The sequence below is a fragment of the Exophiala bonariae genome (genome assembly GCF_035927105.1).
Source record: "Exophiala bonariae strain CCFEE 5792 chromosome Unknown scaffold_25, whole genome shotgun sequence".
NCBI lineage: Eukaryota > Fungi > Ascomycota > Eurotiomycetes > Chaetothyriales > Herpotrichiellaceae > Exophiala > Exophiala bonariae.
In genome coordinates, this window is record NW_027042500.1 from 430,676 (window position 1) to 453,647 (window position 22,972).

Consider the following 22,972-nt stretch of genomic DNA (forward strand, 5'->3'; position numbering starts at 1 on the left):
CGTGAACGTGCTCTGCATGCAAGGATATTAGTCTGCAGGCCCCCTTGCAGCCCGATTCCTGTGCTTTTCCATCTCTTGGTCATTGCTCGCTTGCGATAGCTTTGCACTGGGTCGAATCTTTGCCCGATAAGTTAAATACCGGTGGCAAATCATCCCTACCGCTACAGGGCTTGCTATGCCTGCTGTAATTCCAATTGAGATCCCTTTCAGCGACGCTGATGATGTGTTTGCTCTCTACTGAGATCCTTGCACGGTGTTGATCGGTGCCGGGGACGCCGAAATTGTCGGGCCTGGTGGAGCATTGACGAAGAGGTTGTCGGCAATGCTGTTTATGTACGATGGGAATGTCGTCTGTAACTGTGTGCAGACCTCGAGATCTGTCCTCTGCAGCGCAAGGTGTCAACCAGTCGAAGCGTAGTCGGAATCACCCTTTTCATCGAGTCCTTACAATGTCGCAGTAGACAAGGAACGCCAGGATGTTTGCGACCCTGGCTTGATCCCAGGCATATGAAGCCAGTTGGTTACTAATGTCGGCAAGTTCGTTTGCTTTCGAAGCCATAAAATTGGCATTTGCAGACATCCTGTTCGAGTCGGAGGATAGCGTGTTCGAGCTTGAAGCTAGCTCATTCGACTTGTTTGCAGAAATCCAGGCAAGGATAGCAAAAACCCCAAACAGGGTCCCTACAATAAGTCCAAAAACTTGCAAGCAGAGGGTTGTGCGAGCCTGAAGCCTCAATGCCGGATCATTTGTGGCTTGCAACCTCAACTCCTTGAGGTCGCGAAGCTCTTGAAGGATAAGAGCTTGTTATTCCGGCGCGCCAGACTGTGTGATTTTTGTAGAAATTTGAGCCTTGTTCGAGTCCGATCCGATAATCTCAGCCTCGAAGTCCCCGGGTTTGGTACTCATCTTGGTGATGAGGTCGCAATCAAGGGTACTGCAAATCAGTAATCGCTTGATTCTGGGAGTAGATCTTCTGTGAGAAACTGCCCTTACTCGTTGATAGTTCCAGAAGCGTTAATGAAGATAAGTCACCACCTCCAGTGCGTGGACAAGTTACACCCTGCGTAAGGCTCAGCCAGGAGCACGGCACACAACTGTCGTTTTCGCCTACGTAGGCAAGTATCATTGGCTCGGCAGTTCTTGAGGTTTCAGACATGACATAGTACGGATACCTACCTAGGTAGTCAATGGGTGAGGCTTCGGCAACACATGAGGTAACCTGTTAGGTATTCGCATGCGATGATTCTAGGATGCTTGAACGGCTGTTGGCTTTCTCTGGACTACCAAGGATGTGAAACCATGGAAATCCATCAGCTCCTATCCTCACGATAACCAGAGTGTACTGGTGATTTGAGGGCAAAGAATCCCTGCCAGCATGGCTTGCATCGTGGCCTACTCGTCAACCACCGATTGAAGTCACTCGGGCCCCACCTCCCTGGACTCCTCTTTCTCTCAGCCTTACCCCCAGGAATCGCGGGTGGGCAGAAAATCATAGCTCTCAAAGATAATTCGAGAGCCCTAGTAACTGTGCTTCTCCAGTAACATCCATGGATGTTCACAAATTGTTCGGTCGAAGCGCATTGACGGTACAAAGGCACGGGCGACTAGGGAAACGCAGTAAAAGACTTCCTTAACTACCCCACCGAATACGCCTATTAGCCCCTCGGCTGCCCATGCAAGGTATACTTGGCGCCTGAGGAGCTTGAAGCGCTGTCTCCGCCAGTCAGACCTTCTGGAGGCTTCAGCATAGCTACGAACATAAAACACTTTTAAACGCTCGCTTCATCAACACAACACAAAACAAGAAAACCCGTCGGTGCCCCATCAATACTGGCTGAATTATCTGTGACTTCATCTAGATATCTGTTTTACATGGAGCGAGTCTATTCGTTGCCACGACATAAATGCCTGAGTTGCCTGGTAAGGCGGTTGCGAAATGGGGTCATCGATCCCAGTGTTGACTTAATCACGACGAATTCATTGTGACCCACGCTTAAGAGGCGTTCGGACTAACTTCTTAGCCCCCATAGGTATGTCTCAGAGATGCCTGTAAAGGATAGACCATCCCGAACCGCCACATGGCCTACCACTCAGCATCAACTAAAAATGATGTGCCATCCTGTTTGATGCAGGCAAGAGGTTTGCGAGGTATTGCAGCTTTGCCAACTGATCCGTATAACCATGGCGAGAGCAGATAGCACAACTCCTGTTAACCACCACTATTCCCTTCCGAATCATATACGCACCGACAGTAAACAACTGCTCGTCAGGCTGGACAGTGCGAGTACCTTCCAAACCAGTCTATTACCCGCACGATGCGGAAAGCCAGGTCGCAAAGACCGCATACCCACGAAGGACGTATGGCTGTTTTGCACAGAGATTGCCTGCCTTACCGCAGCTCTGCTGATCGTCTTTCAGTCCCGTTTAGCAATATGGCTGGGCCAGATCAACCAACTGATTGGCATCGGCTTCCTGCTCGCCATCATGGCCATGTGCCTTGAAGGGTTGATGCTCCGCACTGCGCTCATTCATACTGCCACTCGAAGTGGCTCCTCAATCCAAGATCTCGATGCATTATTGAGGAAAGACCCATTCTCATCGAGGCACGTCCACATCGCTTACCGAATCCTTCTTTTCCTTTTGTTGGGCCTGCCTTTGTTGCTGAGCGTGGCATATAAGAAATTCGTCGGGGGTGAAAGCACTATTATTGTGGACCATGGTGATGGATTTTTTGGCTTCTCATCCACACCCGGGAAACAAAGGATAGGTGACGGCCTCTCCATCCTCTCCGACGTCTACGTGCCATTCTGGATCAGCCCTGAGCTCAACCAGACGTATGGCTTTAACATGTACATCCCAGAGGACAACAAAACCGGTGTAATCGTTGACTCTCCATTTCCTTCATATCTCACAAGTCTTCAGTCCAGTCTCAATGGTGGAGAATCCCTGACTCTATCGGCAACTGTCAACGCAACCGTGTCAGAAATGATAAATCCAACCTCAGAAGAACGAAACAGCGAGGACTTCTGGGTAGATGTGCAGAATCAATTCGATCACCCTGCCACACAGAACGGTGGCGACACCAATGGGGCTAACAACGCAATGTGGGCAGGCATGAGTGGAAATTTTCTGACGAATTTCTCCGTCATGTACTTTTCAGCGTGGAATACGACAAGGAACGAGACTTTCTTCTCCGAAGCTATCCGCACCGAACAGTCGAGACGTCAGGCTAGAGCCACGTGGTGGATATCGTCGACCAACATAACGCTCATCCAAGCGGATCTGATACCCGAGAGCACTCTTGAGAACCAGTTCCTCCTCCAAAACAACGCCATCGGCCTGCAGGAGATGTTCAGTACCTTTCTTGGGGAGTACGACTGGCACAATCGTGCCGGCGCTTTTGATTTCCCCTACCCCGATGGTAGCTTGGGACCAAATGGTGAACTGAGATATTTCCAGCCCGTCAACACCGTACCTGCGCTGGCAGCCACGATGGCTTGGGCCCGGATCACCAGCTTGGATACCATCGATCGACCTGGCGGTGTCCGAAACACGGAAATGAGTGCCTTGACAGGATACTCAAAAGGAGCGGAGGCCATTCTCACAATTCGTACTGTACCGACACTCCGAAGAGATCCGCTATTGGTGATCGTTCTGTTAGTCAATCCGGTATTGTGCCTGTTTTGCGTCCTCGTGAAAGCGACCTGGCTCTACGGAAGTCCCATGGGGGACGATACCAATATCATCTCCCTGCTGGCAGCAGCCGAGGGTAGTGACACGAGTGCATTGAGGGGAGCTTCACTCACTGGCACGTTGAATAGAAAAGTCACAATCGTGTTTCATATGGAAAGCGATAGTATGACTGTAAGACCTGGCTTGGAGCGCCGGTTCGATCATGTTGTGATGACGCTCGATGGCCTTTTACCAGAACAGGGGAACATGCAGCGTGGTAGTTTTTGAGTATTTGCGTCAAGTGTTTCCGGCATTGGCTGTCTTTTGGCTACTGGCACTCTTTCCTCACTGGAGGAGTCTTTCCTTCACTGCGACTGAAAGTCCTGGCATCTGGACTGTTGCTCTGGCTAGGAGACTTCCCGCCAAACCAGGCACGATACCACTTTCGCAATGCACAAAATGTTACTTGCTTGGCCTTCCATCAGATGAAGCAACTGGGGGAACATAGCCCCAAGAAGCTCTACTTCGGAATTCTACTGTTACATTGCATTGTGGCCACTTGCGTAATGTCTCGCCCGCTTCAGAATTGAGTCAACACTCGGGTCCAGTTCGGGAATAGCCCCGTTCAAGTTGGCCGTTGATAAGGACGCTCCGGTCCCGACGACGGGCAAGCTGATAACGCCCAACAACCACCATCTTACCCCACAATGTGGACGGACAGCCATGGCTAGGCATCGTGATTATTCCTTTATATGGCGAGTGATGATAAATACTTATTTGAAGCCTGAGTATGCTCGAAAGGTATCAACGCCTCGTCAAGAATGGCTATGTCAATAGTCTTCGTCGGGCTGCACCCGATTGTGGTTGTGCTTGCCTGTGCACTCATTTCCCTGGCTACAGTTCTAATCCATCGAGTATTCTTCGCCTCATTATCGAGAATTCCTGGGCCGAAGATCACCGCCTTGACTCAGCTATGGATTATGTACCACGAATTCAAGGGTGACAGAACAATCCAGATCGATAAACTCCATTCCCGCTATGGGCCGGTGGTGCGAGTTTCGCCAGTGGAAGTCTCGTTCAACAACTACGAGAGTTTGAGAGAAATTTATGGCATCAAGTCAACCTTTTCAAAAAGCTCGTTCTACGACCTATTCGTGTACTACAATACGCGGAACACCTTCACAAGTCTAGACAAGCCAAATGTACATTCTCTCCGTTCCTCGCCAACTTTATCGATATACTCATTTTTGATAATCTAGCACTCGGCCAAAAAGAGACTGGTCGCTGATCGATATACCAAGAGTTACGTGATGCAGCCCTCTGTCGCGGACAAAGTACGTGGGCATGCTTCGGCGTTCATGAAGCAAGTCTCGAGCCAAGGACCCGTCCTCGATGTTTACACCTGGTTACACTATTACGCACTTGAGTATGTGGAACTACACACTCACACACGCTACAACTCTGACCTATCTTAGCTCCATCACAAACCATCTGTATGGGATTTATGGCACACAAACTTTGTCGGCACCCGAACACAGAGGAATCGTTTACGATCTCTCAGGAGTTAAACACCGTGCACGATTGTACATGCTACACTACTTCGGCTGGGCCATGTCGCTCAAAACGCAACTGGTATCCATTATGCGCAAGATTAGCGGCCAAAGCACGGCGTTTCATGTCCGCGGCAACCGACTGAACGACTATGGCGAGGTCAGCGTTTCGTCTTTCCGTCGTGACCAGACCACTAAAGACACCATCTCGACATGCTCTAAACTCTTCAATCAGATCCCCAACAACGAGCCCGCTATCGCTGCTGAATGTATGGATCACCTTGTTGCGGGCGTCGACACGACCGGTGATGCGATGTGCATCTTGATGTGGCGGATATCGACGCCGGAGTATACACACGTACAAGACATGCTCTTTCAAGAACTTTCGAGTATCAAAGACGCCTTCGATCCGTTGACACGTACGGCTCCAATTACAGCCCTCGACAAACTCCCATATCTCGACGCCGTGATCCATGAGGCTATGCGCTGGCGTCCACCGGTGCCCATGACGCTCTTTCGCATTGTGCCTCCCACTGGCGCCGTCATCTCAGACCATGTCATCCCTGGCGGGACCACGGTCGGATGTCAGGCCTACAGCTTGCACCGTGTCGAAGAGGTCTTCCCAAATCCGGACCTGTTCGACCCCACAAGGTGGCTGACAGAGGACGCTGCACATCTGACGGCTATGCGTAACCACTTCTGGCCCTTTAGCTCTGGAGGCCGCATGTGCTTGGGCCACAATCTAGCCATGGTCGAGATGAAACTGATCGTCGCCGCCGTCTATATGCATTACAAGACCCGGGTCACGCCTGGAGTCACTGAGGAGAGTATGCGCATGGACGACCAATTGACAAGTGGGGTACCGCATGCGCTGAGCTGTTCGTTGGATTTCGTTGCACGGTGATTTGAGTGGCGGTCGAGGCTGAGGATTTGGTCAAAGGTGTACTTTCAGTAGAATGACGAATTTTTTTGCATTGAGTTCAACAATGTATTTAATAGAGTGATACATAGCTCAACCTAACGCTGAGCGAGAAGTCACAGATCTTCATAAGTAAAAAGGCTTTCATTCTCTCAGCGGTCGACCATTCTGAACGAGGTAGGACTTCTGAATAGCCGCTAGCATATACCCAAATCGTGTGAGGGAGCCGCAGAATTATTTGCCAACTATATGTGTGATCGAAACAGAGATTACAATAAGGCAAGAGGAGTCTAAGACTAAAGCATAGTGCGTGGAGAAATTGTGAATCGGGTTTAAAACATAGCTATAGGCTTCTTCATTCTAGCTTAACATTTCTTTCTTTGAAATTCCTGTTCGCAAAAAAACCCCAATACTTGTATTGTTTACTGTACATCATTTCTTGTCAAGGAGTTTCTCGCCAGTCAGGACCGTCGCTTGAGTCTCGGCATCAATATGGTGGATTTTAGCCGCCTCGAGCAATTCCATATTTATAATCTGCATTAGAGGTTGTCAGTAAGTCTTCCCATGGTGCAACATTCAGAGGAGTACTAGTATCGGTTTTACTGGGTAAGCTTACCGGTCCGACAAACGTCTTTCTCTTCCCAGAGAACCACATGATAATAATGATCAAAGCACAACCAGCTACGACGACAGAAACATAGTTCATAGCCTCGGCCTCAGCAGGTAAGAAGGTGGGCAGGCAGAACAACACGGTGTACAAGGAGACCCAACACACACAAAAGATGTTGCAAAAAGGACCAAAGACCTTGCCCAGGTTGAACTGGCGAGTGTGAGGAAGGACCTGTTCTCGTCCTCGGAAGAAAACGATGCCTTGCGGAATCGCGTACGTCACATTGAGGGACAGAATGGACATCGAGATGAAACTGTTGAAGGCTGTCGTGGAACCCACGTAGATTGCACCATAGCAGGCGACGAACACACTTGCAGCGATCGTGGCGTTGACTGGCATTTGGAGGGTGGGGTTGATCTTCGCAAAGACAGGTGAGTATGGAAGACCGTTATCACGGGCAAAAGCCCAAGTGAGACGGCCCGTCGCTGCGACTACACTGACAACCGAGCCAAAATAGATGACGAGAAGCCATACAGCAAGGAAAGTGGCTCCAGAACGGTTGTGCAAAGCTTGTTGGTAGACCTCGAGGATCGGAAAGGTGGAGGACGCAACAGCTTCGAGGTCATTGGTCGAGAAGAGGAATGCCAAAGTCCAGGGAATGACACTGATGGCTGATATGCCCAGGCTGAGCATCATCGTTCTAGGGACACCCTTACCAGGATTTGGGATTTCCTGAGTTTGTCAGCTTAAAGCTGCGCTATACTTCTGCTGTGATTGCAAACTTACCTCTGCGATATGCGACGCCCCATCCGTGGCAATATAAGCGTACATGCACGTTCCCACCCCCAAGATGAAAGACACTCCATCACTCCAGCCGGTAACATTGACAACTTCGGTAAAAACGACCTCGGCTGGCTGTTTGGTTTCACTTGCGGAAAGCACAGTGATAAAGAAGACAATGCAGCCGGAAACGCTGATCAGAAAGAATCCAATCTCCGTTTTGGGTAGCTGTCGGGGGAACAACACAACTACGGCTGTTGCGACCGCCTGGTACAAGATATACATCAAGTAGATCTGCCACTGGGTTGCCACGTAGTTCTCATGCCAGAAGCCAGCGATTGCGGCCGTGATTTGGGCACAAACAATGGTCGCACTGGCCGTGAAGAGACAGTAGGCAATGACGGAGAGCCAACCCACGACGAACGCAGTGCCTGCCCGAGTCTTTTCGGATGACACCATGAATGTAAAATGGTATTGTCCTCCTGTTGAAGGGTACGCAGAGCTCAACTCTGCCAATCCGGCAGCTAGGGGTCGTGGTCAGTCTAAATTTCGCGAAATGCAAAAGCAGCTCGGGCTGTTTCAAGTGGTCTTACTGATGAGGGAGCATGCGATCGTGGCGACGATTAGGCCCCAAAACACGTACGGCCCACCACCGGCTAATAAGGGGTATGGAAAAGTTGCTGAATACCCAATCCAGGCGCTCGTCAAGAGGAAGGCGATGGCTAACGTGGAAAGCGTAGAGAAATTTCGGGGAAGCTCTCCCTTGTGGCCCTGAGCACGAAGCTCGAGCTCGTCAGCGGATAGAGCACCATGCTGAAGATTTGTTGGCTGCGCCGGTTGCTCCTTGAGAGAATGTAATGAGTCGCCCATCATCGTTGGATCCAAGGTAGAAGAGTGGATCTTTTCAGAAGTAATAAAGAGGGGATAAAGGCTCGATTCCAATTGCTCAACAGAGATGCTTAGATTTATATGCCTCCTATATGTCTACTAAGTGCCTTTCTCTGCAACGGGTCTGCTGCAGGCTACCTTATACAGTGGACACGGCAGAGCGTTGTGATAGCCAATCAGTGGATAGATACGCTATGAGGGTGTTAAGCCTCGAGAAAACGCTTGTTATCCCCCGCCTCGGGAAGATATCAGAGCTCAACCTTATCTAGGCCTCAACACTCTACGGGCCCGTTATCTGCCCGGATAATCAGAGCTTTACAAAAGATGATGATGGCGTCCTGATAAGAACTCTCTTCGCTGGCTCTTCGTGGCAGTGAGTGGCCGTTACTGACGGCCGTCCCGATCGTATCTCTCATGGCCTCAGGGCGTATCGGATTCAATTATCCGCCGTTGACCAAAGCTCCAGCCAATTGCAAGTGCTCTTGGGCGAACAACTTGGGACCTGGTTCTTGGCGGACGATTCAGATTGTATACTGCTCGAGCTGGGGATATAGTAAGAAAGGGGCCCTCCTTCGTAGCCTGTCAACATGTATGTTTGATTTACATGAACGCCTGGTTTGATATAAGGGACCATGATTTCATTCTTCGTCTTGCTTCTAGCGGTGGGTGTTGTGGCACTCATTTCATCCGCCTTCTACAAGTCACTAGCCTTGAAAGATGTTCCTGGTCCATTAATCACAAGATTTACCAAGATCCCTCTTCTCTACCAGACGATCAACCTGAATCGAACCCGATATATCCACGAATTGCATCGCAAATATGGTCCCCTGGTTCGATTAGCCCCAAACGAGATATCTCTTAACCACCCACCATCAGTAGGTCCCATCTACAACTATGAGAAGACTCATTTCTATAATGCCTTCGAGGCGTATGGAGCGAAGAACATGTTCAGTACTCCAGATCGCGCACGCCATAGCTCAAGGAGAAAGCTTCTCGGTGGCGAATACACCAAGGCTTACATGCTACGGCCTGAGAACTTGACTGTCATCAATGATCGCGTCAGACAGATGTTGAAGAATATCTCGGAGATCAACCACGTCGATGTGTTCTATCTCTTTAATTACATGGCGCAAGACGTCATCTCTGGTTTCTTCTTCGGCGACCAGAATGGAAGTCACCTGCTCCAAGGCCACGACATCGAAGTGTTTGATGCCTGGCATATGCGAAGAGAGACTTTTCACTGGTTTGCTGAGCTCCCAAAACTTACAAATTTTCTATACTCGTCCGGTATTGCGAGCCTGCTTCCAAGCTGGAGAGATGCGGCGGCAGCAGAGCAGTTCATCAACGATATGACACACAAATGGATGGACCGGTGTGACCCGGAAAAATCGCACCTTTTAACCAAACTTCTGAAGTCGGATCTATCGCGCGAGCAGATCTCTGCAGAAGTCATGGACCACATGGGGGCTGGACACGAGACAACAGGCACCACACTCACGTTCATGGTTGACCACCTCTCCAAAAATCCAGAGCAACAAACCAAGCTTCACGAGGAGCTCAAAAATGTCGACTTGGACGACTTCGCCGCAGTCGACAAGCTGCCTTATCTGCATGGTGTCGTACTGGAGACGTTGCGATTGTATTCGTCCATCCCAGCTTCGGAGCCACGTATCGTGCCTGCCAGCGGAGTCACGCTCTTGGATAGATTCATCCCGGCTTCGACCGTCATCTCAGCCCAACCGTACAGCATGCACCGTCAGGAAGAGTACTTTGAGCGAAATTTGGAATTTGTGCCCGAGCGCTGGAACGAGCCAACTGCTAGTGCCAAGACGGCTTGGATGGCCTTCGGAAAGGGCACGAGAGGCTGTATCGGCCAGAACATTGCCATGGTCACCATCAAGGTGGCCATCAGCCACTTGTATAAGACCTATGAGACAAGCAAGCCAACTGTGTTGCCTGCATCAGAGAATATGGATTTCAAGGACTATTACATGATCACGCCCGTCAACGACACCTGTTCGGTCGTCTTCAGAAAGGTGGAGCATGGAGAGAAGTGTTAGTGATTATCCGGGGCATCTGTGTTTGGTTGGCAGTCGTTGGGCTGCGATCTCTTGCGGGTATCGCAAGCACTATGAAAGACATAATATGGCTATCATTGGAGAGCGTGTTATCGCAAGAATCTCTCTCGAGCCTTAGGCATTTAGAAATCAAGGAACTAGATTCGTTGATCATCTTGCGCCTTCCACACTATTCATGCTCTCTGCATGCGTGAAGCATAGGGATATACAACCCCTTCGCATGTCTCCTCTAGCATGTATCATGTATGAGACAGTATAGCTGTGAATCATAACCACATAGTTTTTACTATCAATATCCGCTTTTCTGAGACAGCAAAATCAGGTTTAGAATTACGAGGATCATTATTCATGTTCCTGGCAAATTATAAACACTCAGCAGCCGGGAAGCCCGACAAATACTTCGAGCATCAACATTGATACCCTCAAGTTGCTCGCTCACAAGTTGGACTGGTGGAGAGTGAATACCTGCTCGAAGCTCACGGAGACTCGTGAAAACGGCGCCGGGCTTGGGACGAGTCCATGCGAAAGGTCTTCTTCTTGGCCTCTTCTTCAACGTTGACAGCCAATTTTAATTCTCGGGTGGTCCTTTGAGTAGCAACATCGCGGGACTGTCCTTTCCAGCACAAGTCACAATATGATCAAGTCCCTTCCAGAAAACAGCATCAAGTCTCATGACTGCCAGCTTCAGAACAGGCCAAGCTCGTGACTGCATCCGGACAGTGATCCGCCATTTGTCCAGTAGCATCTTGTTCTCTTTGGCCACAGCCATTGACGGCGACTGCACAAAGAGGAGCAAGACGAAATTTGTCATATAGGACAGTTGATATCGTGTGTCTTCAGGACTGACAGTCAGCATAATGGGAAAGACTATTACGTCAACAAGGGCAGGACTATTGTTCATCATAGAGTCGCACAAGACGAGGCACTACTTACATGATGGCCAGAAATTGACAAAGTGATTTGCTTTGAGAGCCGTAACCAACTCCAGAATGAGTTTGGCACATGATTGACTATTCTGGAGGATAGTAGAACGCGGTTCGGACATTTCCTGCTCACCTGTTCCAGGTTGAAAGGCCAGTGGACGAAGGAGTGCTCGGAAGACCAGTAGTTCAAGGGTTAAATATGTCAAACGAAGGGGACCGCAGTTGTCGAGCGCATCGTCCTCCACCAGCTCTTTGGTGGGTTTTAAGACGACCGGAGGCAGGTCGTCTCGCCATTGTTGCATTAGCATCCTCAAGGGACGTGCGCGTCCTAGCAGAGCCTCCACGCTGGTAGCATCTCGGATTGACTTGATGGAACTACGCGCGTTGAGTTAATAAGGCAGAATAAGTTATGGGGTAAGACAAAAGTTTGAGGGTCACCCACTAAAGAGCGTCAAGCACTTTATTAGCAATCGTGGACAGGCTGCAAAGTGCCATGAAAAAGGGGCTTTGTGCTTGGACACAGTTGCGAGTTTCTGGGTCCGCAATGTCATCAAGGTCGAAATCATCTGCAGTCAGCCCAGAGACATCCCAATTTGAGTCGGTAATATGCGATGGCCGTCCTAGGACCAGTGCACGCCAGGTATGCTCAACGTGGACAAGCCACCACAGTCTCTTCCGTAACCTGATTTCATATGGAGGCAGTTTCCAATGTGAAGGGTCCAAATTTAGCCCGAGTGTCTCCGCTGCAGCCAGGACCAAACAAGCTGTGGCCCATGAACTTGGGACATCCGCAACGGCGTAATTCTGAGGAGGCCGATGTAAAAACAGTAGGCCAAGCTGCACAAGCGCCAGATGAGGCTTTCGGGAATCACGCTGAAATCCGCGGTGAGCAATACCCCATAGCTCCTCTGTAGGAGGCTGCTGGTAGCCTCTGTCCACAGAAAGATAATCATCGAGGAAGTAATATGGCGCGGCCAGTGCGTAGACTGCTGCTCTCAAACCCGTTGAACATTTACAATCTCGATACTCGCCATTATGATCGTGCGACGAAAGAACCGGATATGAAGGTTGTATGAACTTAAAGAAACTTCACGAGTCAGCTCCAGGCTGTTGGCCCCACATTGGACAATGACTCACAGTTTGAGGAGTCTTGAGCCCAAGTCAATGGGTACGATCTTGTACAACAATGCATAATCTTCAGCTTCAGTGCTGGAACCTGCAAAATCCTTGTCCATGATTTTGACATCGTCGTTGCATATCTTTTCATCAGTCATGACGAATTGGATTGGTACGTCACTGGAGGGAATCTGGGATGATTGAGGCAATGCAGCATGCCCCAGCATATTCCCATCATCTGTAACTTTCCGAAAATCCAGTGCGAACATCCGAAATGTGTCCCGTGCATCATACTGATAGTGTCGTAGAAGGAAGGGATCAGTCTCGCCGGACAAGCCGATAAGCTGGGAGGAATAGCCAGGGCGTTCATCAAGAGAGAAGTCGCTAGACCACTCTCCAATCCTTGGTGCTTCCAGTTCGTTGTGTGTTGAGTTTTCGAGCACGTCGTCGCTCGAGTCGGTGGCAATCACTGGCCCATTACGTTGCTCATGTCGTTCACTTGCAACTGGCGAGATGTGGTCCAGTCGAAATGCCTGAGGCGAGCCATCACTGACTGCAGACAATAGTCGTGGAGAGGTGGAATGATTCCCCAGGGGAGCTGGGTATGGTCGTATGAATCAGTCATGAACATCTGAAGAATAACATCTGAAGAATAACAAATCTACGTACAAATGGGAAAGTTGAGGTATGACCAATCGATAGCTCCTCCAGCTTGTGGGTCGGGTAGCTCCTGACCCGGAAAAGATAGCCGGTCGGATACAAGTGGCAAAGTCTCCGGATTGGCATCAATGCCGAACTCCAGATCATCAGTTTCAAACGCGCTGACATCAATGTGCATCGGATCGCCTTGGTGGGCATCGAAATCAGATTGAGAGTCATGGTGCTGCACCGTCGATGGAAATTCTGGAGGATGTGACGTTTGAAGCTGCGCTGAATGTGACCGAGATTCTGGAGGCCCTCTTTCCTTCCTCAGAGGCTGCAAGATAAATGTGCAGTTGCGTCCGAGTTTGTCGCAGAGCTCACACGCCCCTCCAGAGCCCGGGATCTTGCATTGCGTTTTGCGCTGGCGGCACAAATCGCATGGTCTTTGCCGTTTTGATCGATATTTTCGGGCTTGCGGCCCATAGAGAAAATGTGACCCGGCTGGATGCATACCGATGGGACCTGGTAGGCAGAAGGACGGTTAGAAATTTGCTTAAAAACAACGGCGTGTCCTTATCAGGTTTTGATATACTAAAAGGGACGAGCGTATCCATTCATCGCTCGCCAAGGAATGTAATGACCGCTTGAATATCTCTACCTAGATACCTACCAAGGTGGCTAATAAACACTTAACCCCCCGGCAGGTGGCTAACCAATGTTTATTGAATACGGGGGTGCCCTTGGGCCTGTCATGTTGGACAGCGTCTGTAGATACTCTCATAAGCGTGACAGGTGGTGCTATTTTTCGCTCTGTTTTCGCTGCCCAACTCATGTTGCCCATCACATTCTCGCGAGGCCGGCTTCGTAATGCTGAGTTCTGTCGCTGCTCGCGTTATATCCGATCAAGAAACCCATCAACACCATGAGAAGTCTTCCGAAGCCCTATATAGCTTTGAAGAGCATAATGGACTGACAGCCCTTGGTAACCAAGACTGAGTTCTCACGGTCAAGCCGTGATTAACCTTGAAGGCCAACGAAACTAGACGGCCGCAATTGATACGATAACTTACGAGTTATTTGGCCGAATTGGCTGAAGTGGTAACGTCGCCCGACGGCCAAGTGTAATTACACGTTACCAACTACCAGCGTCGTTACACCATTTTTACAGCCTTGCCATGGCCTTGCCACAGCGTCAATGACCGTCAATGGATCTTGTCTGGTAGCCTCGGGCGATGCCCGTTGGTCCACTCTGATACTGTAAGATCTAGATTCGCCGCCCTATGCGCGGACTATGCTTGTGTCAAAGCTGCAGCAAACATGTGGCTAGGGCCCATTTCATGATGCAAAAAATATTCTTTTTAAGCCAGGTCGATCTGAACCTCTGTCCCAAGTACAGCACATAATAAAATATCCAATACCTATCTCCGGTTCTACGACAGACAGTACGATCATTCACAATGCTGCTTTCTCAGGAGCAGAAGGAAGCCTTCCAAGGCACAAACTCAGGCACGGCTTCTGCAAATGATTTAATTTCTCTGAAGATCAATGGCAGCAGATTGATGGCTTCACTCCATCATTCCTGTGAATTTGGAAAGGCACACTCCTATGGATCGTAAGGTGAAAATTTGTCTTGTCATCCATGTCATCATACTGAAGTGTTCTCAGACACGAGACAGAAACCGGCATGGCGCGTCTAGCTCTCAGCAATGCTGACAAGGCTGTACGACAGTGGTTCGTACAAGAAGCAGAGTCTCTGGGCTGCAAAATCACAATCGACCAGATGGGCAACATCTTTGCGGTCCGCCCCGGGAAGAACTCAACAGCACCGCCCATCATGATGGGCTCGCACTTGGACACACAGCCCACCGGGGGAAGGTATGATGGGATACTCGGCGTTGTGGCTGGTCTGGAGGTTTTGAGAACGCTGTATGAAAATGACTATCAGAGTGAAGGAAGCATTGGTGTTGTCAACTGGACCAAGTGAGTCTCACCTCGAGGTCTTCCAAGTGCACATCCTGATGCAGTATCTGTACAGTGAGGAGGGTGCCAGATTCCCGATTATCACCGTTTCTTCAGGAGTGTGGTCGGGGCATATACCCTTGGACTTGGCTTGGAACTGTCTGGAAATTACGCCAAGTCAGGATGGCAATCGTTACACCATGAAAGAAGAATTGGAACGGATCGGCTTTTTGGGCGTTACTCCCGCATCATACGAATCCCAGCCTATCGCCGCACATTTTGAGCTCCATATCGAACAAGGTCCGGTTCTGGAGCATGAGAGGCGTAAGATCGGAGTTGTCAGCGGCGGACAAGCTTACAAATGGTTCGAAGTGAGCATCAAGGGTAGAGACAGCCACGCTGGATCAACTCCAATGGAGGCAAGAAAAGACTCCGTTCTGGCCGCTGCAAAAATGATCGTCGAGTCGAACAAGATCGCAAAGGCGCATTCCGGGTTGATCACAACGGGCCTTGTCGAGACGGAGCCTGGAAGCATCAACACCACGGCTTGCACTACGCGATTCACGCTTGATATGCGCCATCATTTAGATAGCGAGCTCGCTAACATCGAAGACGAGTGCTTGACGACATTTCGAAGGATCGCCGCAGAAGACAGCGAGGCAGGGGTTTTGGTGGAATGGCAACAGCTCGCCGCTAATCCAGCAGTTACATTTCATCACGACTGCATTAGTGTGATCGAATCCGCCGCAGAAGATGCTCTCGTAGATCTACCGAAGACTGCGAACGACGGGAAACTGTGGAAACATATGGTCAGTGGAGCGGGGCATGACAGCTTCCACACCAGTCGAAGATGTCCGACTGGCATGATATTTACGCCAACGAGAGAAGGACTATCACACACGCCAAGTGAGTACTGCAGTCCTGAAGATTGTGCGCTTGGTGCGCAGGTGCTACTCGGAGCAGTGCTGAGATACGATAAGTTCCGAATGGAGAGAGGGATGCTTGCTTGAAAACAACCTAGTGAAAAAGAGCACGTCTTTCGCCGGGAAAATGAACGCATAGATTTCTGTAACGTAATAAGTTCGGGCGCGAAGTGCTTCGTTCAGAGCCTATAGTTGGAATAGTACCAACCTAAGGGCCTGTGAACCTATCTACCTTGGTCTACTCACTGGTCGTCTTGCTCTATTTGAAAGGGAATTCATACAGCTAAACCAGATACCCTTTTTCGAACAACCTTCGGCACCGAGGAATGTTTCACTCTCCCGCTACAACGATGTGATCGTGATCATCCACAATATACAATTACATGGTCTACAAGTTTTATTACTTATGGCAGCACAATCTGGCTAGTGTTGAGGCTACTATATGCTTCAATATTGTCAACAATATGTGGGGATTTCAATGACCAAACAATGCCTGTTGTCCCACAATGTTTCTAGATGTTTTGTATGGGCTGTTTCTTGAAAAATCACTTTCTCCATCAACATCATAAATGCCTGACGATGAAGTCCTGCATGGTGTTCTCCCGCTTATCGGCCTTCCGAATGATCAGCCATAATATCTCCCGCATTTTCTTTTGCTCCTTATCGCCTTTGAGTTTATCCTTCTCCAGATTTCCTACTTCCTTGTCATAACCACGGTTGATTTTGGCAAGTTCCTTGTCCTTCTCATCAACAGCCTCGTTCATCTTCCGTCGTAGCTTTTCGATCTTCTCCTGCTGTTTTTCAGGCTTGCGATCAGCTTTTAACTCGGCCCGATCAATTTCTCTCTGGATCTTCTCCATCTCTTTGGCCAAGTCCTCTTCAGCCCTGCGCGTGTCTCTCTCGACTTTGGACTGGACTTTTTTAGAGTCGTCATCATAGTCTTGCAGCACTTCTCGTCGCTTGGAGAGCATTTTCTGTTCCTTCCTCATCTTGATCTTCTCGTCGAGACTCGTATTCAATTGACTTAGTTTGTTTTGGGGTGTGACTGAAGCCCGTGGGCCATGAATCTCAAGGGGTGCGATCCACGGCTGCATGGCGTCAAGTCGTCGTTGTGTGGTGCTGATATCGAGGTCCACCTCATCGATCGACCCGAGCAATTGCACTTTCTTGTTGAACTTCCCGCTGTCGTCGAGTATCGGTATTCCTGCCAGTCGCGCCACGGCATCGAGCTTAGCAATCTCGACTTTCAAGCCTCGTGGCACAAAGAGCTCTTTGTTGGCCTTTCGCAATTCCATCTCGCTCCTGCCATACGTCAGAGCACCGGCACCCACATCTGCGGCTATGTTTACCGCCGTGCCGGCGATCTGTGCTGTGGCGAGCGGGACTAGTCCAACGATGCTTCCCACAATCGAGAGTACTTCTAGTGGTGGTGATGTCTTGCATACATCATTCAAGGTGTCGAGGAATTGCAGGAACTCGGCCTCTGAAATCGCGAAGGACGCCAGTGAGGGTGAGTAAGCTCTCAAGAATTGCGATGCTCTTTTGGAAGTGGCAGATGGAATTGCAATCAATTTCTCAAGTGGTACTTCGCGAAACGTAGGTTGGATAGTTGGTATCCTCTCTATGGCGTGCGGCAGAGATGCTGGGGTTTCAGCACCATACGCTGGCGGGTCATCCGGGTATGGACTCCATGACTGCTGTGATGGATTGAATGATGGTCGTGATCCAGAAGACACCGTACTCTCGTAGTGATGTCGTTCTTGTGTGACGCAGCCTACGTCCTGGCCGCCTGCTTGTTGGTAATCATAATAAGGGCGATCTTGCTGCCTTTCGTTTCTAAATGGGCTTTGCGTTCCATGATCATGCTTCTCACGTTCCTGATTACCCATCTGTTTTTCAAACTCGAGGAAGTTTCTCGGTCTATCTCATAAAGTCAAACGTGGCGCAAACTCTTAACACAGATGTTCCATTGTTATTGACGGTCGAAGTAAATGTTTAGTAGGAGTCGCTCGTTATTTGTTCGAGTCTCCGGGCGGTGTCATGCTTAACAGCTGAATTCACGCAGTTGTTTCCAAACACAACTTCAAACCGAACCCGAACTATTGACCTGCGACGAGCATATGAAGGGCTCAGCCACAAAACCCAGATAACTAAGCCGGGCCAGAGATAGGAGCGATGCCTAGCGAGGTTGGCACCGAGGTTGTTAAGCCTATCACAACCCACCATTAAATGGATACTGATCAGGCAGCCAGCGGCTGCGAGAATTTCAAGCTTCAGCCAAGGACTTGTTTCCTCCATGTTTTCGGTAGCATAAGCGCGATGTGTAGTTAATTATGGGATACCAGTTCGTGCTCACCTACTCGTACTCGTATACCAAAAATCCTTGGTATTCATAGGCACATCTTGGTACTTCACCGTACCTCGTAAACTGCAAGTATCTACCAAGGTACGAGTCTGATGTTCCCAGCTTGGACGCCTGAACCTGTGCTGCTGGAATGGATGCAAACAGATGGCCATGCACTGGTATGCTGCTGAAGGCTTTCGTACTTCTGTATGTCGATCCGCAAGCATTTCATCAGCCTCGCCTTGAATTTTCGACCAATGGATCTCGTTTATCTACCTCGGTAGATAACACACAAGCTGAAATCAAAGATACCTCGCGGAATTGGCCAAATGCGGGAAGCCGGAACCCCGAAGGGATGCACAGCCTCGTTCGCTACAATGCGCAAGAAATTTAGGCATCTCGTGTATCGAATCCACAACAATTGCTACCTTGTGCACCGTTCTTTCTCAAGACACCCTAAAGTTCACAGTGTGGCATGATGATCGAGAACCCTTGTTCAGGGGACATCTAACTAAACGACGCTAGGACCAAAATCCTTTAACTTTCATGTACTGCATTGAACCTCGTCAGTTGAGCCCCAGCCTTGATAAGAAACTGTTCTCCAACGTGTACAGCACTTGTAGGCCCTATCTGTAGTTGAAAAAAAGGGGTTCCACAGCTCGGACATAACAACCTTGGTAGTTTCATGAGGTTTGCTGGCGGAAAACCAGAAAGAGGAGTACATCAAAAAGCAGACATCCTACAGAAGAAGACTCTAACTTTTGTCCACTGTTTATGATCGTTTGGGGGCTGGCAAGCCTAGATCTGCACAATTTCATAGCTACAAAGTGTCATTCTGTTACATGAGCCTTAAGGGCTATATGCGCCAACTTAGTTCATCGATTCATTGTTGGTTTTCATTCAAAGCGAACGAGGGGCAAATGATGAGCGAGATTCATAGGTGGGCCGTACAAGCTCCTCACCCCTGGCTGGAGCGCCCCTTCCTGTAACGAACTCCCTATCGCCAGGCATCGATACCCTTCGTTTAGATATCATGCGAACATCAGACAAATATGTAGCATGTCCTTCTAAAACCGCTCGAAGCTCATTCTTGGCATAGCGACATATCACAAAGCATGATCTTCTAACCATCTGCGGCCGTGGGATAATTGCCGCTGCGGGGTCGGAGCCGGAGAGCTGCTGAACGATTGGATATATGTATCGTCAATGTATTCTGCAGGTACCTCGAAACTTGGGGTCAACACGGATGACGAAGCCGCGGACAGTTCAGCAGACAGGAATGACTGCGAGGAGCGCATATCTAGCAAGTAACTAGTGGCTGGAGGAGACTTTGTAGTTGCTTGCACGATGAAGTCCACACCGGTTCCCGCATTTGAGTCTAATTCATAGCAGTTCGGTTGCATCGATCTAGCGGATGGGTTTGTCTCTTGTGAGTGTTGTATTGTGATGGAGGATAACTCAGCAAGAGTCGTCGTGTCTGGCGGCGTTGGAGGCGGTTTGCGTTGAGGTGCCGTGGTTCCCAATTCATATCGACATTGGGCTTTTCGCATCTGGTTGGGCGAGCAGTCAGGCATTCCTTGATATTGTAAGTTTGACGTATTGAAAAAAGGGTCAATCACCCTGGCCTGGAAGCCTTTCGGTCTTGGAGGAATTGGTGGTGGGATGGGTTTTAGTATTTCAGCGGCCGTCGCACGAGTCTCAAATGGTGTTTCAGAAGTTCTTGCTGGCAAGCCTGAATATCCATGCCTTGGGATGGCCAAAATCTCGGGGCTCCTGCAGTTCGAGGCGCCTTCCTCTACTCCTGCGAGAGATAACGTGGGCCCTCCCAGGGACTCCTCATGGACTTGTGGAGCACTGTGGTAATCAGAAGGACATACAACTTGCTTATATCTCGCCTGTGTCGTGATATCTTCGATCACATGTTCATGATGATGTGTAGTCGGGGTCTTTTCAACTTCTCCTGCCAATGATTCCCCAGTTCTTGCGAACTCATGCAACTGCTCAGGATCAGACTTAGTTCGCCGCTGAAGGAATTCAACAAGCTCATAGGGCGGGGGTGGTTTGAGAGTGGAAGATCGTCTATCGACTGCGCTGCTGTGACTTCGATACAAGTTTGCTTTGATAGGGCCAGTTCGGCTGCAGAGAATGCCCATGGAAGCATTGAGGCCCTGGGTAGCAATTGACATTCTATTAATATTCGTGGGAACCTTGGGCGAATCTTTGAGCACATATAGTGCTCGACTCTTGAACGAAATATCCTTAGTACGACCCTGTCTGGTCACCATATCGGCGCGCGACCGTTCTGCGAGGATGGCTACATCTTTGACCGCGTTCTCCGATGCAGAGATGCAATTGTCAATGTAGACTTTTTCGGTATCATTGAGTAGGCAAGACTTTTGATGACGCAGTTTCTTGACCTGCGTGATTGTTTCTGTGACCAACTTCGTAGTCTCCAGCAGATCTCGCGTTTGTTCTCCGACAGCTTGAATCTCGTATATGATCTGGAATATCCGAAGGGAGGTCGTAAAACCGGAGGAAACGGCAGAAACCGTTGAGAAAGGATCTGCCATTGTTATCTTCACAGGAAATCTGTATCGGAGGAGAAAGCCCCCAGATAAATATGCCACTTTCGGCCCTGCCAGAGCCTTTGAACTATTTCGATAGAACCTCCTACACGCGGATAGGCGGCGGATTAGCCCAGTAACTCACGATGGAATATGCTAAAGCTAGAAAACGAATGCTAGTTCCTGAGTTTCCGAGACGTCGTGAGAGCGTGTGAGGGACAGACTGAGACCAGCAACGATGTTTGGAAAGAGACTAAATCACCCGAGGATATCTTGACCACCATGATCAAGGTTTCCTTACCATGCTTACGGAGTACCTCGAATATTTTCCGACAACGCGCAGCACACCTTACTCGGTGTTTGGTAATTACTAAGAAGTGTTATGTCCTCGTATCGACCTGGTAGCGCTGCTGCTGCTAGGTCAGGGTGGCTCTCGTTTAAAAGAAACGCAACTTCGATTATCACCTCCCATGCAGATCGTCAACCCCCAGATTACGATCCTCAAACATCGCCATCAATACGAGACCCAAGCTGGTTACTCCACCAATTCTGGCCACCCTCTCTACGGTTTACCTGCCGAACAGATCAAAATACGGATGCGGCTGTGGTCTTCCGAGAGTTACTCCTCCTGAGCCCAGCCAAAAACCTACTTCGTATCCAAGACGCACGCTAATGGTGGAGCTATCACTTGTGGCGTTTCCAGGGGTCGGCCCTGGACAGCCGTCGTCCGAACTAGGCCGGGGCGTAATACGAGCCTCATTCCACCATGGGACTGCTCCCCATGACGAGACAGACGCCAATCCCAGACCAGAGTTGAAGGCTGGGAGAAGATGGTCACACCAAGTTCAGCTGCCACTTTCATGATACTGACTAGGTTGCTGCGCCGGGTTCCTTCTCTGTCGCGAGCCCAGGGGGAGAATGCGCGATAGAACTTATCTGCTGCGGTGGTAATCGCTTTATCTCGAGCGACTAGGTAGGCTGAATCGTTCTCTAGCTTAGGATTCAGGTAGGCAGTCAAAACACGCCACTTGCAATATGCAGCACCAAAGACCGCTTTTCCCAGATTAGCCAACGATCTGAATGATGTGTTGACACGTACCAGAATGCGTCCCTGTCCTGGTCGCACCTTTCATTGACTGGGGTAAGGCAGTGAAGGCTGCGGGCAAGAAAGAAACGGCTGAATCACTATCCACAGAGATACTGGAGACCATGAAGTAAGCAATTGTGTGCTTGATGAGCGTCGTTGGACGACGCGTTGATGCCAGTGAATCCAATATTGAAACTTGGTACAGGCCTGAGTCAAATTGTGCGATATCTGGTTTCATCGAAGCGTCGACCTTGACAGCAACATCCTGATAGTATTGTTCGACGTGCATTTCAATCTGATCAAACAGAGCAGAGACGGCCGAACGAAGGTCGCTGTCAGCTTCCGGCTGCGGTAGATGTTTCTCCCATGCCGCAATACTTGTGTCAGGTTGGTTTTCTTTCGGCTCATTCGGCGGAGATACTTTCTCCAAGCGAGTGGACCTCTTGCGCCGTCCACTTCGGTTCCGAGAGCTCATGATGATGAACCCGAGAAGAACAGCAATCAGTGCTCCCCCAACCAGACTTCCAACTGCGGCCCCGGCAATGGGACCAGACACTGAAGGACAACTCTTGGCAGGTGAGGTTTGCGGGCAGGGTGGCGCACTGGCAGTGGTTGTTTGGAAAACTGTTGATATCGACGGTACTGTTGGTGAAGAAGTGATAGCACTCGAGCCTTCAGGATTTGGAGTGTTGGGAATGTTGAACTCGATGATACTTATTGTTAAATTAGTCACGGAGTTGTCTATTGTAGTTGGATATAGAAGCGAAGAAGTGAGGGTGGAGGTAATGATAATAGTGGTTGCCATGCTGTCGCTTTCCGTGACTGGTTCTTCTCGAGTAGATATTTCCTGGAACGTGCAAAAATAGAGCAACTTGAACTGCCTGAGAGAAATATGTACGGTTTTACAGACAGTTTA

At 49.6% G+C, this 22,972-nt stretch overlaps 10 protein-coding genes across 10 annotated transcripts; 4 read left to right on the plus strand and 6 right to left on the minus strand.

Annotated features, from left to right (window-relative positions):
- Positions 1 to 2,182: 2,182 nt before the first annotated feature.
- Positions 2,183 to 3,961, plus strand: LTR84_006661 (uncharacterized protein; the record flags this gene model as incomplete). The annotated part of the gene is made up of 1 exon (XM_064850221.1): positions 2,183 to 3,961. One exon carries the CDS (start codon positions 2,183 to 2,185, stop codon positions 3,959 to 3,961), a length of 1,779 nt encoding a protein of 592 aa, XP_064703108.1.
- A 533-nt stretch (positions 3,962 to 4,494) lies between these two features.
- On the plus strand, positions 4,495 to 6,127 carry LTR84_006662 (uncharacterized protein; the record flags this gene model as incomplete). The annotated part of the gene is made up of 3 exons (XM_064850222.1): positions 4,495 to 4,875; positions 4,933 to 5,099; positions 5,149 to 6,127. The coding sequence occupies 3 exons, from the start codon at positions 4,495 to 4,497 to the stop codon at positions 6,125 to 6,127; spliced, it is 1,527 nt and encodes a 508-aa protein (XP_064703109.1).
- Positions 6,128 to 6,574: 447 nt separating this feature from the next.
- LTR84_006663 (uncharacterized protein) lies at positions 6,575 to 8,405 on the minus strand (the record flags this gene model as incomplete). Its single annotated transcript, XM_064850223.1, has 4 exons — positions 6,575 to 6,676; positions 6,759 to 7,484; positions 7,539 to 8,056; positions 8,126 to 8,405. The coding sequence occupies 4 exons, from the start codon at positions 8,403 to 8,405 to the stop codon at positions 6,575 to 6,577; spliced, it is 1,626 nt and encodes a 541-aa protein (XP_064703110.1).
- Positions 8,406 to 9,052: 647 nt separating this feature from the next.
- On the plus strand, positions 9,053 to 10,480 carry LTR84_006664 (uncharacterized protein; the record flags this gene model as incomplete). The annotated part of the gene is made up of 1 exon (XM_064850224.1): positions 9,053 to 10,480. The coding sequence occupies one exon, from the start codon at positions 9,053 to 9,055 to the stop codon at positions 10,478 to 10,480; it is 1,428 nt and encodes a 475-aa protein (XP_064703111.1).
- Positions 10,481 to 11,066: 586 nt separating this feature from the next.
- LTR84_006665 (uncharacterized protein) lies at positions 11,067 to 11,729 on the minus strand (the record flags this gene model as incomplete). The annotated part of the gene is made up of 2 exons (XM_064850225.1): positions 11,067 to 11,365; positions 11,432 to 11,729. The coding sequence occupies 2 exons, from the start codon at positions 11,727 to 11,729 to the stop codon at positions 11,067 to 11,069; spliced, it is 597 nt and encodes a 198-aa protein (XP_064703112.1).
- A 133-nt stretch (positions 11,730 to 11,862) lies between these two features.
- LTR84_006666 (uncharacterized protein) lies at positions 11,863 to 13,662 on the minus strand (the record flags this gene model as incomplete). Its single annotated transcript, XM_064850226.1, has 4 exons — positions 11,863 to 12,508; positions 12,559 to 13,135; positions 13,207 to 13,513; positions 13,561 to 13,662. 4 exons carry the CDS (start codon positions 13,660 to 13,662, stop codon positions 11,863 to 11,865), a joined length of 1,632 nt encoding a protein of 543 aa, XP_064703113.1.
- A 974-nt stretch (positions 13,663 to 14,636) lies between these two features.
- On the plus strand, positions 14,637 to 16,148 carry LTR84_006667 (uncharacterized protein; the record flags this gene model as incomplete). Its single annotated transcript, XM_064850227.1, has 3 exons — positions 14,637 to 14,791; positions 14,845 to 15,159; positions 15,215 to 16,148. The coding sequence occupies 3 exons, from the start codon at positions 14,637 to 14,639 to the stop codon at positions 16,146 to 16,148; spliced, it is 1,404 nt and encodes a 467-aa protein (XP_064703114.1).
- A 476-nt stretch (positions 16,149 to 16,624) lies between these two features.
- Positions 16,625 to 17,950, minus strand: LTR84_006668 (uncharacterized protein; the record flags this gene model as incomplete). The annotated part of the gene is made up of 1 exon (XM_064850228.1): positions 16,625 to 17,950. One exon carries the CDS (start codon positions 17,948 to 17,950, stop codon positions 16,625 to 16,627), a length of 1,326 nt encoding a protein of 441 aa, XP_064703115.1.
- Positions 17,951 to 19,511: 1,561 nt separating this feature from the next.
- LTR84_006669 (uncharacterized protein) lies at positions 19,512 to 20,975 on the minus strand (the record flags this gene model as incomplete). Its single annotated transcript, XM_064850229.1, has 1 exon — positions 19,512 to 20,975. The coding sequence occupies one exon, from the start codon at positions 20,973 to 20,975 to the stop codon at positions 19,512 to 19,514; it is 1,464 nt and encodes a 487-aa protein (XP_064703116.1).
- Positions 20,976 to 21,615: 640 nt separating this feature from the next.
- Positions 21,616 to 22,861, minus strand: LTR84_006670 (uncharacterized protein; the record flags this gene model as incomplete). Its single annotated transcript, XM_064850230.1, has 2 exons — positions 21,616 to 22,022; positions 22,069 to 22,861. The coding sequence occupies 2 exons, from the start codon at positions 22,859 to 22,861 to the stop codon at positions 21,616 to 21,618; spliced, it is 1,200 nt and encodes a 399-aa protein (XP_064703117.1).
- Between the last annotated feature and the right edge of the window lie 111 nt (positions 22,862 to 22,972).